This window comes from Podarcis liolepis, assembly GCF_965112155.1.
Source record: "Podarcis liolepis genome assembly, chromosome: 1".
In the NCBI taxonomy this organism is placed as follows: Eukaryota; Metazoa; Chordata; class Lepidosauria; order Squamata; family Lacertidae; genus Podarcis; species Podarcis liolepis.
The window spans coordinates 134,768,518-134,790,679 of NC_139554.1; the positions used below are offsets into that span (position 1 = coordinate 134,768,518).

Sequence of the window (22,162 nt, forward strand, 5' to 3'; positions counted from 1 at the left end):
GTGAATGCCATATGAATATTTATAGACATCTTAAGTTTTCTATAGACATCTTAAGTTTTCTTAAGTTTTTCCAACCAGATCTACAGGGTATATTTATTATTATTATTATTATTATTATTATTATTATTATTATTATTATTATTATTTTAAAGAGGAGTAAGCAGAAACTTTGATTCCTGGGTTTGAAATTGACCTCAGGTTTGTTTTTGGTTACAGCTCATTGTTAGTCTGGAAAGAGTATAAACAGAAGCCTGGGTTCAGATGACTCATTAAGTTAAACCTTGGCTTAGCTCCTGGAATTCAGTGGGGCTTACTTCTGAGTAATGCACAGAAGTTGCCACGCAGGACAGTTAACAAGGGCCCACCTAAATTTGCAGACCTTTGAGGAAAGATTATTTCCTTCCCCCCAGCTTATTTACTTCTCCATCTTTTTTTCTAGAATGTGGAAAGTGATGTATGGCTACTACATAGAGTAGAACCTGGAAAACCAGGGTACCACTCACCACTCAACCATGAAACTCCCTGGGTGACCTTGGCCAGTCACTCTCAGTCTATCCTTACAGCGTTCTTGTGAAAAGGGGAGAAGGAGATCCACCAACGCCTCCTTGAGCTTTTTGGACAGAAGGTGGAATGGATCTTAAAAGTAATAATAAAAATAAAAAGTATGTGTCCACAAAATTTTTAGCAGGGGCAGAAAATAGTACAGGCACCTGCCTGGTGTCAGTAGACAGGAAGTTCCAAAGCACAGGTTCGCTGTCAGGCTAAGGAATCGTCCACAGGTGCAGAGGGGGTCTTATACGGCACCTGTGGCACTTCTGGTTCCACTGACCGAAGCAGCGGATGGGTACATGGGTGGTAAGGCAATTTCCCAGGGAAACTGGTCCCAAGTTGTCAAGGGCTTTCTGCTCTAATTGTAACTCCTTGAACTGGCCTGGTAGCAAATCAGCAGTCAGTGAGAGTCTCCAAGCAGAGGAGTTAGATGCTGACAGGATTTTGTGGTTTCCCTCAGGTGCCAAAATGTATTGGGCTGGCCCTGGTTCCAGTATAATGGACTGATTTGCAGCCTATATTATTGTAGCTAGCTGATTTAGTCAACACTGGCTGCATGCACCCAGCAAAGGTAAATGGACTTGCTACACTCATTTCCTTGCTTTCCCAAATGTGAAGGTAACTTTGTTTGTGGCACTGCAGCAGCAGCAGCAGGGATGGGAAGGGGCACCTGCAGTTTTGGCAGCATGCATTAGTGCATTCTGTGTTCACCTTTAAAGTATAGTTTTTACCTTAAGCAAGGTGGTACCAATAGGAATCACCATAAAGACTTTTAGGGGTTATGTCCTCCTTCAAGGGTATATTTCTGGGCTCCTTTATTTGAAATAAAATGCTGTGTTTAAGGTTGGTTGTGTGCCAATGCACTACTGCTCTTCAGTAACCACATTGTGCTGCAAGTGCTGACTGGTTCTTTGGCAATGCACATCCCAAGTGGCAGAATCCTTGAGAGTCTTATGACTGGTAATGAGATAGGGAGTAGATGGACCACAGATCCCAGCAAATCTGTCATGTCCTATGTCGTCTGTCTGTGGTCTCCCTTCTAAACCAGAGATGGATGGAAATAGGATATGACTCCGTTGTCCCATGGAAGCAATGTAAAGAGACTGCAAAGCCCTGTGCCCATGATGTGACTATACACCAGACCTGACGTCTGCCAGTTATTCATAAGTGGATCCATGAACAGCAAAAATATCTGTTAGGCAGGATGTGTTAGTTTGAAGAGAGAATCTTCTGGGTGACTTACTGTACTTCCCACTCTCTCAAGAAATGTCTGCTTCAGGTTTGTCATGTGCCTTTCATCAACAAGTGTCAGATTCATGACATGATCACAAATATAAACAGTGGAGAAGCACACATGCAGAGTAATGCAATATTTCACCCCACTTTTCCAAGCAAGTAGAAGTGCTGGTGTTGTTGTTGGCATCTGTCTGTCTCAAGAAAGAAAGGAGAATGTCTCAGTGGATGAAGTCAAACTGCTGTGTCAGCAGCACTGAAGTGACCTGCTGGGGCACAAGCTTGGGCTGTGTGTCTAGAGATCCTGGGCTGCCCATGACAAGAACCCCCCCCCCGCCTCACTGATGTGGTCCAAAGGAAAGCAGAATAACATGTTCGGCACCAGCTTGGCTGCAGGAGTTGTGGGAAGGAGGCATACAAGGTGCCACCCAACAGACTTTGGGACTCCACTCCAGATTTTTGTAGGGTTTACTCCTTCGCCTTTTCTTCTCCTGAAGATATCCCACATGGCAGCAGAGGGTTAGGATCAGAGTTTTCCTTCTCCTAGATGGACTATGGTACCTTCCGAAGTAGATGAGCCCCATCTGCTCTCACCTCCCTCCATAGCATGTGCAGAAACTGCCTTCTTGACCATTGGACCCACTCTTGGTCTCGTCCGCTCAATCCACTGGAGCCTGTCTTCACATGCTGGGGATGTCTCTATCTTATCAAGGGTGTGAGACCCATGGGCTCCCCTCACCTAGTTTAGCCAGCCAGTATAAGCTGTTTCCTGTTGCATATAGACAGCTTCTAGGAGCCGCAGGTGAGAGCTGAGTGCAGGGTGGGGACCAAAGGTGGTCAAACTACCCCAGAAGGAGCACAATGTATCCCTCACCAGAGGTACTACCCCTCCTATAGCACCCCATACAGCCCAGTGCCTCTGAGAAGCAGAATTCTTCCCTCTACCTTTCACAGAAGGAAATGAAAGCTTTTGTAATGTTAGATTAATCTCTGTACTATGTCTTTATATAACAGAAATGACTACTTTTTAACTTCATTTGAAATAAAGCTCAGTGCACACACGTTGCGTTTTCTTGCAGCACAGCAACGAAGGGTAGACTCCAGAAGGGCACTTTAGGCTAGACGCTGTTCTGTATGAAGCGTATTCCTTCTCCCTGCTGCTCCCTGTCCGTCCTTCTCCTTGCCAATGCCCTTCCAAGGACAGGCAAGAATGACTGTGAGCGCTGCTGCGTCTTGGCTTGCCAGACTGCTGCTTCTGAATGATCCATCATGGCAGGTTTTCAGGCAGCGGTAGCTTCAGAACCAGGCTACAGAAAAGAGATGTATTTAAACTAAAAAGGCAGGCCAAGCTTTGAAGCAATAGTAATTAAAACAATTTGATTTATTGAAAATGCAGGAATCAGATGCAATGCATTACATCTGCATAGATGTGTCTGCACCTGCTGGGAATAGCTGCACTGTCTGTGCGTCATCTCCATGTGGTGTCCCGTTTGTTGTCCTGGAAAATGTCACTGTCTCAATCAAGACAAGCATCCTGCAGTCTTCTTTGCACTGTCTGAACAGCATCTCTAGGAATGTTGCCTTGCCAAGCTTCCTGCTTTTAAACTGCAGGTGGAGAGGAAATTTGAATGCAAGTGGGCACCCCAGACTATCATTTCCACTGGCAAGGTAGAACGCAGTTGAAACATTGCCTTCGTCATGTTTCCTTCAAATTTGTCCTTCATTTGTCTTTCCTTATTTTATTAGCTAAGTTTCTAAGATTTTTGGAAACCATATATGATGCCAGTGAAGAAAAAGAAGCTATAAGCTGCTTGAGATTTGGGGTAGAGGGAAGGGCAGACTTTACCAGGCCGCAGAGAGCCAGGTGGTCCCTGCTCAGGCTGCAATCCCATCACCCTGAGGAACAAAATTAGGCAAAATTGCCACTGAAGATTTTTATGGGAACTTGTTCCATAGGTAGCTATTGTCCAGATCTTGTGCAAATTGCTTGAGCTGATCAAGACCAGTGTTTGAGCAGAACAAGCACATTCTGAGCAGCCAGTTGCTGTCCCAGCTCCTTCCTTGGAGCAGAGAATGTGCTTGCACAGTACAACTACAGTAGGACTTGCAGTTTTTGAGAGAGGGAAGCCCCCAACTCCCTCAAGAACTTCCTGTCTTCGAGTTCCTTATGAATAAACAGGAGGCAGGTGCTGCAAAGGAGAAGGCGCCATCAAAATCAGGGGCATTGATCCCAGGGGCAGCAGGGGCCTGCGTTACAGAATAACAGCACACCAACTTTGTGTGAGCAAATATTTATCTCACAAACATACATAGCACGAGGCCATGCCCCGCTGTAAAGACAAATCAGGCTTCTGTGTTTTGAAAGCTACAAAATGTATTAGCACAGGGCTTTTATTATTTGCCAACATGGAGCCATATGTCTAGGACTTGTGGAGTTTGATGAGGCCACTTTCTGCCATCACGGCCACAGTTTGTCTCCCAACCCTCCTGCCCAGGCAGTTCTCCTGCTAAGGCAGAATCTGCTGCTCGCTAACGGCTACAACAGCTGCCAAGAAGCCAATGCAGAGCACAAAATGTGGGCTATTGTGCACGTTAAGCTTCATTTCTATTTCTCCTTCCAACATCAAACCTCAGCTAACATAAAGGTTGGAAAACACAACCTGCTCCAAGAGGGAACTAGTTGAGTGAGCCAGGAGAGCTTGCAGATTGCTGCCCTCCTATTGATTTGTGGATTTATTAAATTTCCATCCTGCCTTTTGTCCCAAAGGAGCCCAGGGCGGCAAGCACCAAAGTGATAAAACAATAGAACGAAGCTCCTGCTGGTTCTAGAAGACAGTAGGGCGGGGAGTGGGGAGTCCACTGACTCATCTGGGGGATGAACTGTAATTCTATGTTGTGAACTGCCCTGAGATCTGAAGGGTGACATACAAGTTTAATAAACAGCCACAGCCTCTTCCTCGGCCACCTGGCATGCATTCCTCCATCTTGGACTGCCCTGACTCTCCCTGCTCCCCCGGTGGACAGCGTCAAACCCCATAAATTGCTAGTCACTCTCCTGGCCTCCTGCCTCCCCCCCCCCCCACCCTGCCAGTCACTCACTTGAGAACCTTGACAAGGGAAAGAGACTGGCAGCTGGCTGGCAGTTGCTCCGTTAACCTCCGAGGGCCAACCATTCTGTAGAGAGGGAAATGTGCTAAGAACCTCAACCACAACGGGAAGTGATCTGACTGTTGTCGGTATCCCCCACTTTCAGCTCACCCTCTTCCTGCCCAGTTGAGAAAACAAGGTCCATCGTGTGGCCTGCCACATGTGTCTGATATGTTGTGACAGCCCCAGGGCCTGAGTCACCCCAGAGCCGACCGCCTCAGCATGACCCCCGGGACCAACCACAGTTTGGCTGTCCTCAACGCCACCTCAGCTCAGGCAAGGAGACTGCAGGGCAGCGAGATGGGGGGTAAGCCAGCAGCACCCCTCATTTGTCCCAGTTTACCCAACACTAGGAACACACCCTCTAGAAAGTTGTGAGAAACAGTATTTTTCAGCCATCAAATGTCTGGGCAAACAGGAATGTTATTAAGTTGCTCCTGAAAATTATACCGAGGGAGACAGAGAGCAAACGGGTTGGGCTCTGTCAAATTGGTTTCATGCCAGCAGCAATATTGCTGCTGCTTTTTATTCAGGAGAAAGACTAAGAGAAGAACCAAATTCTGGTTTGAAAGGATAGCCTGTTTGCCTAATGAAGGACCCTATGACCTCAGTGGCAAGACAAAGAAGCCTGAATCAGGACAGCGCGGAATGTGTGTTTGGAGAGGGGGGCGGATAGTGTTTTCCTTCACCATGGGACTGAAGGTCAAGTAGCACCCTAATGGAAGCGAGATATTAAATGCAACTGTGGTAGATCACAATTCAGGCGCACACATTCTACTTTTAGTATTGATCATTGTACATACATCCTCTCTGGTGAATGCCTGCTCTCTAAAGTCATTTATCCAGCAAACCTCTCTCTCTCTCTATGTATAGTAATTTACTTGCTAACTGATTTGAGCAGGGGAAGCAGACCCCGTGTGCATCAGGGAAGACCACAACAGGCCGCTGTGCAGCTGTGGGGGCCATGGTGTGGCCCCATACTATAGATCTTAGCCTGCTTTATTTCCACACTTGTTTTGCTTGGCCCAGAAGAGGGACCACAACAAACCGTCTTTTGTTTGTGAAGCATAACTGTACTGGGACTTCTCACAAACACTGATGCCACACTGTATAAAACAGAAAGCCATATCTTGCCCCTGTATGCCTTTCCATGCCACATGCCCTTGCAAAGGGCAATAGGAGTGGAAGGGTCTTTAGTCCTATGGAAAGTGGGCAGTGCTTGAAAGGTCACTTTGAAACATCTGTGGACATACACCTCCACATCTGTGCGGACGGTTACTACGAGCTAATGGAGAGAACATTCAAACCATCAGGCCAAATGGAAAGACATTCACCTTGGTCAACTCACTGAGTTGGTGCTTCCTTCTGAAAATCCTGCCCACACCCAAAACTCATCAACTTTCAAAAACAATGGTAGGATATGTTTAGATTTGGTCGGGTTTGGTGCTCTGTGTATGCATCCACAGCAATGATAGTTCTTTAATATGTCATGTTATATTTAGACAAGTCTAGAAAGTTCGTATGAGTTTTAATGTTAATCTATTCTATTGTGGTTTTAAATTCCTGTATGTTTTAAATTAGATGGATTTTTTAAATTGTTTTATCTTTTTTGTAAGCTGCATTGAGGTTTTTTTCTACCACCAAGTGGTATATAAATTTTATGAAATCCATCTATCAATGATTCACTGCAGTGGCTACCGAGTGCTCAGTGGCGGCTGCTGCACATTTGCTTATTTTCCTGCAAATTCCTTGTTCATCCTTCCTTCTGTTTAGCCTCTCCTCCTCCTCCCACAGCATCAGCTCCGCTTGTCGTTCTGCCGGCCTCTGCGATTCCTCAGCAGCAGAAGCACCTGCACCAAGGCAGCCGCAAGATGTGCAACTTCTGCCCATCTGCCACTGAAGCACACAGCAAAACAGTATGGTAATTTTAACCTTTTTCATCTTTCCAGATTTCTCTGGCAGTGTCCCTTCCCCCTTCCGCACACACACAATTAACAGGGCACAGGCTCTCCTGTTGTGACGAACAATAGCAACAGTGTTCATTTTATTAGGAAATTAGTCCAAAGCCCTCATTAACGAAGGGCTCAGCGAGCCTTTGAGCTGCAGCCGGCTTCCACCCTGCAAACGGTCTGGGCAACGGCCCTTCATTGTGGTGGCCGCATGAGTTGCTCTGACTGATGGGCTAACCCAACTCTGAGCGTGACAGCGGGTTGTCTCTATAGAAACTAAGGCAGGCTGGCTTTTGCTATTTTTAGCTGCAAGGACTCAGGGGCGCCCAGCACATCTCCATGAAGCTGCATCATCTTGCATAGTCACAGGGAACCTTTTGGAGCAGAGAAAAATAATGGAGAAATTGTTCCTTTCCCAGAACTTAACGTGACTGCTGCCATTTGTAGAGCCATTTTGCAAGATATGAATGGAGTAGTTTGTGTACTTTCCCCCACACAATCAAATTATACATATAAGAATCTCACTCTATGATTCTGCTTAGTTATAATCCTCTCACCCTGAAAAAGAGCCGTGCTGGCACATGGGGGTGGGCTGACCCTGAATCCTGGCAAGGCCTTGGGGGGGGGGTCTGAATCTGGGCAATTCGTCAGTTGCTTGCTTTGGACGGGGTTTTACTCTTCCTGAAAGAGCAGCTTTGTAGTTGGGGTGCTAGAACGGGGATTATTGGTTTGTTTTTGTTCTTATTGTTCTTATGTGTTTTGTGTACTGCAATCTTATGTTGTGAACTGCTCTATGGATACAGGGCGGTATACAAATTTAATATATAATTAAACAAACAAACAAGGTTCAGGTGACCTCATTGGCTGTACGAAACGCCTTATAGCAGTTTTGGCTGGTAAGAACTACAGTACAGTGGTGCCTCGCAAGACGAAAAGAATCCGTTCTGTGATTCTCTTCGTCTAGTGGTTTTTTCGTCTTGCGAAGCAAGCCCATTGACGGATTAGCGCTATTAGCGGCTTTTAGTGGCTTATCTGCTGATCGGATCAGCTGATAAGCGGCTTAGCGGCTTAGAAAAAAGGGGGGGAGGAAAAAAACCCCGCAGGAACTCGCAAGACATTGTCGTCTTGCGAAGCAAGCCCATAGGAAATTCGTTTTGCGAAGCATCTCCAAAACGGAAAACTCTTTCGTCTAGCAAGTTTTCCGTCTTGCGAGGCATTCGTCTTGCGGGGCACCACTGTATAGCCATTTCTGGCCTAGCATTGCCTGACCACTGTTGCTTTTTTATACTAAACTTTATTGAGAGTTTTCAACAAAAGATACAATAAAAACCAAACCAAACTAAAGAAAAAGAATAAAAACAAAACAGGGAGAAGAGAAAAATAAGAATATGAATAAGAGAGAGAAACCCTATATGTATATCGAATACCAAGCCCTCTATCACAATGATATGTTGAGCCTTATTCCACATACAGAAGAGTGCACCCTCCCATCTCTCACCTGGGAGCTTCCCCCTCTTCTGTCAGCCCCACACCTGAAGAAACCTCTCTGACCCGCCTCTCAGGCAGGTCCCTTCCTCTTTGATCCATATCCTCTCTGTATGCAGCTTCATTTAACCCAAATATCAATCTTCAAAGAGCAAAACATACATGTAAATAGAATGAAGAGAGAGCTATCAAGGGTTTAAAATCAAAGAAAAAGCAAGATAAGAAGGAGGGGAAAAAAGAGAGTCTTCTGATTCTCTGTCTGCCAATTATGTATGTAACAATTATTCAAAATATTTAGAGTATGCACTCTAGGATAATTTCCAGCTGTATTGCTGTCCAGCTTTTTCTCATTCTTCTAGATGGCCTTTTCTCAACGTTCCCTTCTAGGCATCTCAAATTCACCCTTTTCCATGCAAAAAGTCCAAAAGAGCTCTTCAATTATTATCATCTTCAGGTGTCAAAATGGTCTTTCCCTGTTTCGTCATGATGGGTTTCTCCTCTAGAATTCCAACATATCTTAATAATACAATAGTCAGTACTTATTTGCCTGTTACATCTTCATTAAATCATATTTCATCCTTGTTTCCAGTCAGTTATGATTTGTTCCAGTTAAGAAAAAAGTTATTTTCCCTCCTTTTCCCCAGGAGATGAGAGGCTTTTTCTGCTTGGATATTCATTTCACTCTCTACCCTCTGTAGTCATCATAATTTGGTCATAATTTCATTTATCTCTTCTGATGTTACATCAGCTTCCTTTGCTTGCTTTCACACCTTTAGACCGCTGTAAAGCTGTCTTCCATTTGCCACCTGATGTTTCTTTGTGTTTAGGTAAAAGTAAGTCTTCTTCTGCAGTTTCTCTACATTTTTTCATCTGCTTTATATGTAGTCCATTCTGCCTGGACATTCCACACAATTCATCTCTTAGCTCGGCTAGCTGTTCTTTGAACGGTCATTGTAAAAGATCAAGAATCAGTTAAGCATTCCATATTGCCATGATTGACTGGCTCTCTCCACTTTCCAGAACGTATGACATAGATAAAATTCAGCTTTCGCTTTCAGTCAACTCAGCACAAACAGAGATGGAGAATTGCAAACAACATAAAGGTTATAAGCAACCTCAGAGCTATTAAACGTTTTTCAAGGTAATCAATCAATTTAAGCTTTTTGATACATCTTCCAGGCTGTTATGTAATGTTCTTTTATCACCCAATTATGCAATTATGCAGCGTGCAAGCTGAAGATTTTTCCTAGCTCTAGACAGTTCCCCAACCCCACAGGTTTCTTCCCCTGGTGTGATGATGAATGCCTTCTGAGCATGTGAGGCTTTACCCTTTGTCCTCTCTTAAATCACAATTAAATGGCAATTAAGATGTCTTGATAACCTCTCGTCACTGCATAATTATTTCTGCTGGCAAGAGCACCAGCAGTCAATGTCCAGTCTGCCATTTCCTCCCCAGAAGTTGCCTGTCTACTGTTGTCCATGAGATTTAAGCTCCAGGCTGGATTACAGCAGTGCACTCTGTGGGACTCACCTGAGGTCCATCCAGAAACTGCAGATGGTGCAAAATGTGGCTGCTCATTGGGGCAGGGTATCGCCAACACATTACCCCGCTGTTGAAAGAACTGCATTGACTATGTCCAATGTGCTGGCTTGGGGGTATAAAGCCCTAAACAGCTCAAGACCAAGACACCTGAAAGATTGTGTCATCCTTTATATACCCAGCTGATGGCCTTTTGCAGATACCATCTCATCAGGAGGGCTGCTGCATACCATAATAGTCTTGCACTTTATCACAAAAACCCTAATGGTGTGGGGTTGGTTTTCAGTGTGTCCATGCCATGATGCCTTGGCAACACGACAACAGGCCTTTTCTGCAGTGGCTCCCCATTTGTGGGATACTCTCCCACAAAAGGCTCTCCTAGCACCTTCATTACATATTACATATCATAGTTGAACTGCCCTGGGATCATTGGATGAAGGATGATGATGATGTCAGTTTGCTCAGAAAAGAGGGGACTGGGAACAGCTGTTCTACTCTCTTTAGTTTGTACCTGACCAGCAAGGGCTCAGCATGGGCCACTTGACTCTAGATACACATAATCTCTGAATCTTATGAGGGAGATACTTGCTCCGGAGAGGAAGACACCTGGTGTTATGTTTTGAGCCACAGCCTCATGAGTGCAGAGGAAAAGGCAGGCTTCAGTGGCAGCCTGGACAGCTCAGCTAGAAGACTTGAGAAGAGCAGAGCCCAAAACGTTCTTTTTCAGCAGCTGCCGCTCTGCCTCAGCAACTAGCTCCGCCTTTGTGGAAGGAGCCCCCCTGCTTTCCCAGGCATTGCTGTTGATGGAGCAGGCAAGACGGTGCCTCTGCTAGGGCTGCTGAGCTGGGGTCCTCAGGGGGCAGCGTGGAAGGCATGCGCTGGAGAGGGACATGCATGACACACTCCTCTTCTGCAAGTGCTTCTGGGTTGGGATCTACATCTGGGGCTGGCCCTGAGGACAATTTTTACTTCCAATCTGACATACACAAAAACCAAGTCATTCGTTTAAAATAATATTTGCCAGGGTGCTTAAATAAGATTGGATGCTATGACTTTAAACATCACCATTAACACCAACAAAATCTTAACAAGGGGGTGGTAAGACTGTGTGTTGATGGCATTTCCTTAGGGTTATAGCGTTCAGTTTTATTCCCTGAGCCACCTTTTAACATTGCTGCTCAACCAAGCCACTGAAAAGACCAATAGGGCTGTCTAAATGTAGAATTTGTAGGTACTGAAAGAAGGGGATTGTTTCAGTAGCAATCTACCGGTAACTCCTTATTAGACCGTTCCAATTAGACCGTTCCCCAGTAAATTTCTGATCTCAGACTTTGGGCTTTCCAGATTTGTATGTTCCCCAAGAACTGCTTTTCTTCCCATTCTTTGTTATAATAAATTGCTGTGCAAGGTGAGACACCAAGGCTTAATTTACATTTATAAATACCCCATGCCCTAACATCTCCTGTGGTCTAATACCAAAGGATATATTTATGGTGTGGATAGATCCTGTTCCTCCACTCTAGTCACTTTGTCTAGAGTGAACCATGTCATTCAATGTCTTAACATACCAGCCTGATAATATATTGTCAAACATGGGAATGAGGTGCCTCCATTCTCTTTCCCCCCAATAGTGCTCTGGCTTCAATTTTTGCATTGTTTTCGCATTATAACTTATTCATTTATTATATTTGTTTTAAAACGTTTTAAACAGTTTTAAAATGTTTTAAGTACAGTGGTGCCTCGCAAGACGAAAAGAATCCGTTCTGTGATTCTCTTCGTCTAGCGGTTTTTTCGTCTTGCGAAGCAAGCCCATTGACGGATTAGCGCTATTAGCGGCTTTTAGCAGCTTATTGGCTGATCGGATCAGCTGATAAGAGGCTTAGCGGCTTAGAAAAAAGGGGGGGGGAGGAAAAAAAACCAGCAGGAACTCGCAAGACATTGTCGTCTTGCGAAGCAAGCCCGTAGGAAATTCGTTTTGCGAAGCACCTCCAAAACGGAAAACTCTTTCGTCTAGCGAGTTTTCCGTCTTGCGAGGCATTCGTCTTGCGGGGCACCACTGTATTATTTTATTAAAATGCATTTTTATCACAGAAATGTTTGCTGCTCTTTTATGAGAGACAGGATATTAATTATATGAATAAATGAATAATTTTATTCTTGCCCTATTTGCTTTTGGTAACAATACCTCCTGCTGCAAAGAATTCCAAAAGGCAGATTTATCCCTTGTTTTTAATTTTCCCTTTTATTGTCACAGGTCCTATTTTTAATTTTTAATCCAATGAATTGCCCTTCCGCAGTATCTCAAACATTTGTTACTCCTTGAGGAAGTGAGACCTTTAGCCAGATTCTTTGCTTCACCATCCTGATTTACCTGGCTTTGCAAATTGGCTGACATCTTAAGGCAGGGACAGCCAATCTGGTGCCTTGCAGACGTTGTTGGACTCCAACTCCCATCAGCCCCATCCAGGCTGGCCAATGGTCAAGGAAGATGGGAGCTAGAGTTCTCAACATCTGGAGGGCCACATGTTGTACACCCTTGATTTAAGGAAAGGTTGTCTGTAGTGAGATTTGGTTTTGTGTGTGAGTGTGCGGGTTTTGGGGTCAGGTTAGCCAGATTGATTTGTATACTGACAGCAGATTCTTTTTGTTGTCTTGTTGGAGTAGGTACCGCATTTTTCGCCCTATAGGACGCACTTTTTCCCCTCCAAAAATGAAGGGGAAATCTGGGTGTGTCCTATGGGGCGAATGCAGGCTTTTGCTGAAGCTTGGAGAGCGAGAGGGGTCGGTGCGCACCGACCCCTCTCGCTCTCCAGGCTTCAGGCAGACATCCGCAGCCTAGGCAGCCCTACGGGAGGTCCGGCAGGGATGTCTAGGCTGCGGATAGCAGCCTGCTGCCCAGCGCGAGGGGCGCCCTGAAGCAGAGCGCCCCCCGCACCAGGCAGACATTCACAGTGTGGGGAGCCTTGCAGGAGTTCCCCGCAAGGCTCCCCACGCTGCGGATAGCAGCCTGCCGCCCGGCGGACAGGGCGCCCTGAAGCAGAGCGCCCCCGCGCCGGGCAGACATCCGCAGCCTGGGGAGCCTTGCAGGAGTTCGCCACAAGCTCGGGGGACAGCAGGGAGGCGCAGCGCCGCCATCCCGCTGTTCCTCGACCTGGTTCTGTTTCCCCGACCTGCTTTGGGGGGGGGGAAATAAAGGGAATTTTCCCCCCCTTTATTTCCCCCCCAAAAAACTAGGTGCGTCCTATGGGACGGAGCGTCCTATGGGACGAAAAATACGGTATGTGATAAATGGGAACCATACCAGGGTGAAGGCATCTTCTTCTATTTGTCACCATGTCAGTTTCACTACTCATCATTTTTCATTTGAAAAATTAGGGTGGTATTCCCTTTATTATTATTATTATTAACAACATCATATTACGGGGGGAAATCTTTATTATGTAGAAAAGCTAAACTTTACATTGTGCACCTGCCAAATCAGTATCAAAAACCAACAAGAACAGATATTTTTCAGTTGAATTGTTCATGGAAACAGGAGCAGACTTAATCTCTATTAAATATAATTTCAGGAGAATGATGCAAATGCTGCATTACTCCTAGAGGAGAGGATGCTATACTTCATAGGAACTATGGAAAGAAAAGAGAAACAACATTTGGTGCGTGATATAGCACAGAGTGGGAATCGAGAACAATCCCCCAGAGCTTCTAGCAAAACAGCAGACAGCTTTGCAGCTAGTACTGGCAGTCATCAGTCTTGGCAGCCTTATTTCTGTTGGCGGAAAACAAGGTCACTGAATGTCATAATCCTGTGGACTCTTGCAAGTTATGCTGGCATACTGGGCATGTAAGGTCACCATGCAGTGTGTTTGCGAGAAGCCAATCTCTTGTGCTCTCAAACAGTCCCAGCAATGAGGTCAGAATGGCTTTCCCTCCCTCTCCAGCTGCAGTCTTTTGGAAAGATGCTCACCCAGGACTGTCAAAGGGCTAGCTTTGAACAAAGGATCCGATATAGTCTTGTGGAACTGTGCCACTTCCTGCATCCTAGGAAAAAGGGAGAAAATGCATCAGATGATAGGCTAGCGTTACAAGAGGCAAGTTAAAAGTACACTTGTACCTTGGATCCCGAATGCCTTGCGAGTTGAACGTTTTGGCTCCCAAACGCCACAGTTTGCGAACATTCTTTGGAACCCAAACATCCAACGTGGCTTCTGATTGGCTGCAGGAGCCTCCTGCAGCCAATCGGAAGCTGTGCCTTGGTTTCCAAATGTTTTGGAAGTCAAACGGACTTCCGGAACAGATTCCATTCGACGTCTGAGGTACCACTGCACTACCAGTCCTTGAGTGAAGTCACTCACTGTATTCAGGTGGGGCTAACCTAACCTGACTCTGACTAAACTTCTAGCACACCCCAGGGAACAAAAAGGCATAAACTGGAGGGTGTCATCTAGGCACATCTGCTGTGTGAATTATGGGGGTCAGTGTAAGAGAGCTCACGAGGAAGAGTCATGTGCAAACAACAGGACTCCCAACAGCTGAAGATGCTCATATCCAAGTGTGTCTTCCATATTCCTTGAACAACTCAAACTTATTCTATGAGAATAGCATAACATACCTATTACAGTCTGAGTTCAATTAGACAGAGCCCTTTCCTTGCAGCTGTGCAGAGCATAGAACCAGGAGTTCACAAATAGGACCTTTCATCCTATTCCTTTGAATGACTTGATGAAAGTCTGTAAACCAGGGCTTTGATTCTAGGGTGGCTTGAGAAAAGTAACATAAAATCAGGAGTGTGTCATGTACAGACCGGAGGTCTGTTTGTAAACCAAAACAGGTTGTAACCCAAGGCGCTCTTTTGCCAATGGGGCCTCCAAGAAAAAATTGTTGGTAATCCCCCCCCAAAAAAAATGGTTGTAATCCAAAAAAAAGTTTGCAAACCAGGACATGCACTTCCAGGTTTGACATGTTTGTAATCTAAAATGTATGCAAACCACACTGTTTGCAAACCAAGGTACCACTGTATCTGGCAATAGCATTCTTCACAGAGCAAAAGTGTAGCTATGAATTTAAAGGATTACCCAAAATGTGCATTTGTTAATTTATAGGGAAATGAATATGGTCTTGGCTAGGGTCTTATCAGCTCTGGTCTCTGCAGTGTGCTTAGCTGCCTTATAAGCCAAGAAAAGCTTAACGTTTTAAACTTTTAAAAGGGGGGGGGGGGAGAGAGGAAATATGGGGCCCTCTGAGCTACCGGTATGTCTTTGAGCAGAAGAGCTCTCTGGATTTATTTGAAACACAATCTTACCTCCAGTGCTCTCATTATAATATCTCGCTTGAATTTGCAAGAATCCAAGTTATATTAGCCAGGCACAATGGAGTTTAGCTGGCGTACAGTTGCTACATGTGTTTATGCAAACAACACTACTGGGCAGCTCTACTGAAGCTAAGGGCAGCTCTGTAATTCTGCAAGCCTCACAAGGAGTATATGTGCCATCCAGCAGGGGTGTGCACTGAATTCAGACAAATCCTGAATCCAAGATGAAGTGTGGCACCTCAAAAAGGTTTGGGGCTTGTTGGAGGTGAAGCAGGATCTGGAACCCTTGAAGCACTTTGTGGGGGTTGGCAATTCAGATGTCAAAAAGCGACTGCAGACAAGCATATGCTAAAAGCAGAACTAAGCTTATCATATAAGGAAAACGCCAGGGTGGAATGCTGAGGGAAGGAAGAAGAAACACCCGCAGTGGGAGAGTTACGTGAGAGATCGTTGTGACTAACAGGGCCAAGTTGTCATCAGAGGAACTGATTTTACCTGGAAAGTCCCCTTACCTCCACAAAAAATGGTGGGCATATTTCACGGCAGTTTGCCAGTTTTCTTATCCGGTGATAAGGTAAGCTCTCTTATGTATGCGATTTTCAGAACATTTGCTCACAAAACATCAGGGGAGAACATGATTCCTTTTTTCCTCATTCCAAAGAACCAAATTGGGGTCTGGACCAACTTTTGTGATTGGTACATACCCCTACTGATGCCCTGGCCTTTGGCTAGTGCAATAAAAGTTTATGAACATAGCCCTCGTCTTTGGGACCTGGAATGCCTTGTCTTTTTCAGTTAACATTTTAGCCTTTATTCCTCTTGCATGCATAACATTAGCATTTCCCAAATTAGCTGCTTTGGATAAACAGGATGGTGTTGCGTCGGTGAGTACAATCATTTTCCTGACCTGCCGACTTTTCTCTGGCACAAACAGAACTAAGGTTACAGAACTCTGCCAGAAGAGGGAGGGGGGGAGAAGAGAACAGGATATTGGCGCTGCCTTGGCTAAATTCTTAGGAAGTGCCCACCCCTATCCCCTGCAATCAGTGAACAAAAATACCCAAGAGGAACAAGGCAAATTGCCAAATTTTGCATTAGCAAAGCCCACTTATGCAGCAGAGCCCTTGGCCCCCGGCAAGTGAGTCATCAGATCAGTGAGACACAGACTGAGAACTTCCCAAGGACAAATGGACTTGCCCAAACCTCTTGCTTCTGCAAAAGCACAGCAGGAGGGACTCACTCAGTCCGACGTCTAAAGGCACGGAAGGTTCTGAAGAAGCAGATGACATGCCAACACCCAGCAAGAGACCATGGTGTCACTTCAGCTGCTGTTTTCAAAAGGGGAGGTATGATTTAGAGGCCCTGATCACCAGCAGAGAAGTTTAGGCTTCGGCTGGGGAGGGCGGGATATAAATAAAATTTATTATTATTATTATTAGGAGGAGCAATATGAAATTGCTTCTGTAATGAAGTGCCCTCTGTGGGGTTTAATTTTCACTTGCTTAGGATGGGAGGCCTTGGTTGGGGGATGTGCAGTCGCCTATCTGGAGAAAGAAGGGGGGGGAGAGCGAGAGCAACCCCACACATTTTGCCATGCATTGAAGGCACCAACATGGGATGCTGGGATGGTTAGGTGGCAGCGGAGTTCCTCGGAAATTATGGGATGGTGTCCATGCTGCTACTTCAGAGTTTGTTTCTGCTGCTGGTTGCGCAGAGGAGCATGACTTCACGACACCATGGTGAAGAAGAGCCACATCACTGGCCCTTAAGGCATCTTCTTCTATTTTAAGGCAAGACAGGTTTTGACTTTGCTGCCCAGAAGGGCTTCTTGCGACTGTCCCACCATTACTCACAAGACTTGGCGTTTCTGGGTTGATTTCATCTGACAGAAGTTAGTCAGCAGCATCTTCTTTGCTGGGCTGAAGAAAACAAAAACTAAGTATTAATTGAGAACAGTATTGACACCAAAGACCTGCCAAAAACGTTGCCGTGTTGGCCTTCCAGCCACTCCAGGCCCCTTCCCGTCTCAAACCCCACCCCCTGCACTTACCTAGCATTCTGTGGCCACAGAGACCTTTGAGGTTTTACAAAGGACTTTTTGTCCTTCGACAAACTCTGAATTTGCTATTTCTCTCTCATAAACTACAGCAGCTAACAAAGTAGATGTTAAATTATTACAGCAAAACATTTTGGCTTCTGCCAAGGCTGCAGCAGCAGCAGCACCCTTTGATTCATGTCAGAGCAACAGAAGCCAAAATGATTCGCCCTGAGAATGTTGTGTCTTCTGCTTTGTTACTCACTGTTATAAATACATACTTTAGTGATTAACTGCATTCTTTCATGATCTAGCACAAACCTGTCATAACTACTGTCTGATGATTTAAAAAATGTCTATATTAAAATAGTGCTGAGATGAAATCCTCCCCTGAGAACATACAGCTCTAATATGTGGGAAAGAAAACTGGCATCTCCAAAATTGGGGGCACTGGAAGGAGGCTGCCATCGCCCCCCCCCCCGTGCCATGTATGCTCTGGGATGGCTCTGCAGCAAGAGAAGGCTCTGAGGAAGCCAGCACATCACCCAGGAGAAAACGGCCTACAATTGCTGAAGAGACAACAGAAAATCTGCAGCATGGCAGCCCCTTGCTCCAAACCTTCAAAGCAAACTGCACTGCTCTCGTTACTTCTAGAAACATAAAACAATGGTTCCTAGTGAAGTAGTCCCAGGTGAAACACCTGTTATTCCTGAATAAGACTATATTAAGACTACTCTCTAAGCTTCTCATTACAGATTTGAATCAATGTCTTATCAGACTTCAGGTTAACCCAAAGTTCTCTTTGAGATCAAATGCATGTGACCTGTAACTAACCCAAGAAATGAGACTTATTCCCATATACAGATGTCTGTGCCACTTGTAGAAACTTGCCTCAAGTGCCTGTGATGTGCTGCTGGGATGCCCGCCTCATGAAAGGCATCCTTGTTTCATTACATGTTGCAGACTTCATTCATTATAAATCAGAATAAAACCTCAATTGAATGCACTTATCCCCAGCAGGGGATCACATTTCTGGAGAATCTGATCTTCTATGACTAAAAGCTGACAAATCATTGGGAGTATAATTCCTCATTTATGCAATAACTGTAATCCTCTAAAAATTTGTGCTGATTAAATAGCGCATGCAACAGATTCAGACTGTGAGCAACCAGAACAGCCCCTGCACAAAGGAGGAACTACAAAGTGGATTTACAACTGCAAAGTGGATTTACTACAAGAAGGAGCAGCAACCATTTTCTAGACTTTGAACTAACAACTAGCTGCTTCTAAATAAAAGAATTAAATGTGGAATGTAGAACTTTTATTTGATCCTCTGGGCTTGGTTATGAACCTTAAACATCTTTCCCCACCCTTGCCCACATTAAAATGATTCTGACCATTTCATTCTGAACTTCATTCCTTTTCATGACTGTTTAGCAGAATCATTTCTGGAGCATCCTTGAGAAACTGAATAGGGTTCGTGTCAATCTGAAAGGGGGACGGGGAAGAGTCTCCATCTTTTGAAAAATAAAACCTGTAGTGTTCCTGTCATGCTCCTTGGTGCCCCCCCCCCCGACTAGTGGGTGAGGGACACAGAGAGCATTCTCAGCACACCCATAGCACGCATGCCAAGAGCAGGCATGCGGCGTTGCCATCTGATTGGATTTTAGTCTGATCCTGATCTGATTTGAGGATGTATTTTAATTGATTGTCTGGTTTTATGTTAATGTGTTATACATTTGATGTTAGCCGCTCTGAGCCCGGCTTCGGCTGGGGAGGGCGGGATATAAATAAAATTATTATTATTATTATTATTATTATTATTATTATTATTATTATTATTATTATGCGCAGCTGAAGACAGGCTGGTTAAAACTGCGCAAGTCAAGCTCCAAGCAAGGCCAAAAGCTTGAGAAATGTTTTTGCAGGTCTGCTTGGGTTGCCCAGTGCAAAAAGAGCTTCAGCTGCACATGGCTGGAATAACACACGTCAAATGCACATTAGAGGAAGGATTGCTGCCGTTCTTAAAGTCCCCACCACAGGGGCGAGGGCTCTCCGGCTTTAGGGGTCAACATGGCTTTCCAGGCTTCTCTATCTGACCCTGGGGACCCTCCCAAGGCCAGACTGCCCCCTCAGTCCCACACCCTCTGGCCACTCCTGCCTGGGGGTTTCCGCTGCCTGGAATGTGTCTTTGAACTCCAACGGAAGCATTTCGCCTCCTGTGCAAAGCTGATGTTTTGCCTCTGGCCCCACCCCCACAGGCATGCGGCCCCCTGCAAGGTTGACCAGCAGGGAATGTGGCCCTCAAGTTGAAAGAGGTCTCTTGCCCTGAGCCCATGTGGGGAGTGCTTAATGTGTTGGACTGTGACCCGAGGAACCAGGCTTTAAATCCCTGCTTGGCCAGGAACTCCCTGGGTGGCCTTAAGCCAGTTACTGTTGTGGGGAAGAAACATGTACGGCACTTTGAGATCCTTGGAGAAAACGGCAAGATTTAAATGCAATAAATAAAAATAAATTACAATACCCTGGATCTACTGGCTTAACGCATCTGAACTGTTTCGAAGTTAGCCAACCGTAACACAATTCCCAGAGGGAACCCAACACAAACAGACAAAAAACAAGCAAACTTTTTTTTGGTGTAAGTTGACATCTCAAAAATGAGTTATTTTAGGAAACCAGTTGCTAGGTTTTCTGAGAGACAGTCTTTGTTTACACATTTATCAAACAATAACTTTGAAGACAAGGTGCTGCTACATGCTTTTCTGTATTATGTTGATGTACATTTTTCTTCCTTTCTCTTTCTTCTTTTTAAGTATTAACATAGCATTTTTCTAAAATTAACATTGTAATGAAAAGTATAACAAATAACCAAATATAAGAACCTATCCTATTCAAAGTAAGCTTTAATCAGGAAAGAGGAAATGAGAGGGGATATAAACAAAATAACTCAGACAGCTGTAAATTGTAAGCAACAATCCATTAGATTTGAAAGTATTCTGAAAATCGTTCCACTGGATATCAAGCTATCAAAAAACATAAGTGAATTCACACAACCACTGAATAAGACCGCATTTCTGAAAATGTCAATACAAAAATGCCTTATTTTGTGGTAAATCAAAGGAAGAAAGACTTTCCCATGCTAACAGTGCTTTGGGCAGCAGTCCTAAACATCTTTTCAAGCGGGGAAGTCCTGCTGAAGTCCTGACTCCTCTATAGATATACACAGGATTGCTGGACAGAGTGTCTATTCAAGAGTCACAACAGCAAGAAAGCCACACAACTGAAGACTCCAGAAAGGCTAAACGCCTAAACCAAGTCTGACGACAAGACATTTTAGAGCAGGGCTGAGGAACCCGTGTCATTCCAGATGTTCCCACCATCCCTGATCATTGAGCAAGCTCTCTACGGCTGATGGAGCACAACACCAGGAAGGCAAAAGCCTCTCGCACGCCAGTTCTAAAGCTTACAATAAAATCTGTTCTTGAGAAACATGCATCTGTATCGAGAAATTAATTTTAGCCCCTATTTATGAGGTAAAAAGAATTGGGAACTGAGAGGTCAGTGGAACTCCTGCTCCGAGACAAGATCATGAGCATGTGAACTTTTAATGAAAATCTTGTGTGGATGTAGAGCAACTCCATTGTAGCCACTTGGCACTCACTTGCAAATATTTTCTAAGCATCATGTTTACCTTCAGTGCTCAGTTATTGAAAATCTTGGTCTTCACATACTTATCATCATAACTAATTTTCTTTTCTCCTTTACCTTCAAAGGTTTCCATGGCTTCCTAGGGCAGTTAACGTGACTATTCAAATAAGAGAAGATTCTCAAATGATGCAAGAAATCAACCACAAGGACTTTCAGTGGCAGCTAGTAAAAACTGGAATGGAAGGTCTCCACCAGGATTTACTTTGCTATAGAGTCGTACCTTGGCTTTCGAATGCCTTGGTACTCGTACGTTTTGGCTCCCGAATGCCACAAACCTGCAGCCAATCGGAAGCCGCACCTTGGTTTTCGGGAGTCAAACAATCTCCCAGAACAGATTAAATTTGAGAACCAAGGTCCCACCGTATATAATGGCCATATTTCTATACCCCTAATGAATATAAAAAAATAGATGGAAAATAACTTCATGCTTTTAGAGCCTAATTTAACAAGCAAGGGTTCCAATTTCAAAATCTGTTTACCACCTCAGCTTACCTAAATTGTGTGTGCAGCAGTTAAACTTACGTTTTAGGATGTCTGCAGAACTTGCTGACAGCTACCATCTCTGAGAGCTCAGGCAGAGCGTCCATCAAAGGATGCATATCTCCAACGACCGGGGTAGCTTTTCGCTTTGCTTCTGCTTTTTGTTGTTGTTTTGCTAGCTTGATATTTTCTATTTCTGAAAAACAGGGGCAAGAGGGAGAAACAATTGTTAAGCAAGTATCCAGGGGGCCGGGTCCACTGTCTCTCAGACCTTGTGGGGGGCCGGACTATATCTTGGGGGGGGGGGAATATGAACGAATTCCTATGCCCCACAAATAACCCAGAGATGCATTTTAAATAGAAGCACACATTCTACTCGTGTAAAAACACGCTGATTCCCGGACTGTCCGCGGGCTGGATTTAGAAGGCGACTGGGCCGGATCCAGCCCCCAGGCCTTAGTTTGCCTACCCATGGAGTATACTTTAAATTCTGTTAATTGAATCTTTAAAATGTCTTTACCACTTTTTAAAGTCTTATGTCTGAGAAGTCTGTTTCAAGTCTATTTTGATTAACCACAGGGTCCTGTCATAGTTCCATCATTCTTTCTTTAGGAAAAAATATTTTGCTTGACCCATGAGGGTAACTATCCATACTGACTAATTACTAGCTGAAATATTATTTGGGGCAATAACATTATTTCTGCCACAATGCTAGAGTGAAATAG

At 44.7% G+C, this 22,162-nt stretch overlaps 1 protein-coding gene across 2 annotated transcripts in view; it reads right to left on the reverse strand.

Annotated features, from left to right (window-relative positions):
• Positions 1-13,258: 13,258 nt before the first annotated feature.
• SLX9 (SLX9 ribosome biogenesis factor) overlaps positions 13,259-22,162 on the reverse strand; it is a gene marked incomplete at its 5' end in the record, with an annotated part of 35,317 nt that continues 26,413 nt past the window's right edge. For both annotated transcript variants that reach the window (XM_083475219.1, XM_083475220.1), the window contains 3 exons: positions 13,259-13,944; positions 17,068-17,133; positions 21,480-21,633. In XM_083475219.1, the coding sequence (XP_083331345.1) occupies positions 13,818-13,944; positions 17,068-17,133; positions 21,480-21,633 (347 nt within the window). In that variant the 3' untranslated portion in view covers positions 13,259-13,817. The remainder of the gene's footprint in view (positions 13,945-17,067; positions 17,134-21,479; positions 21,634-22,162) is intronic.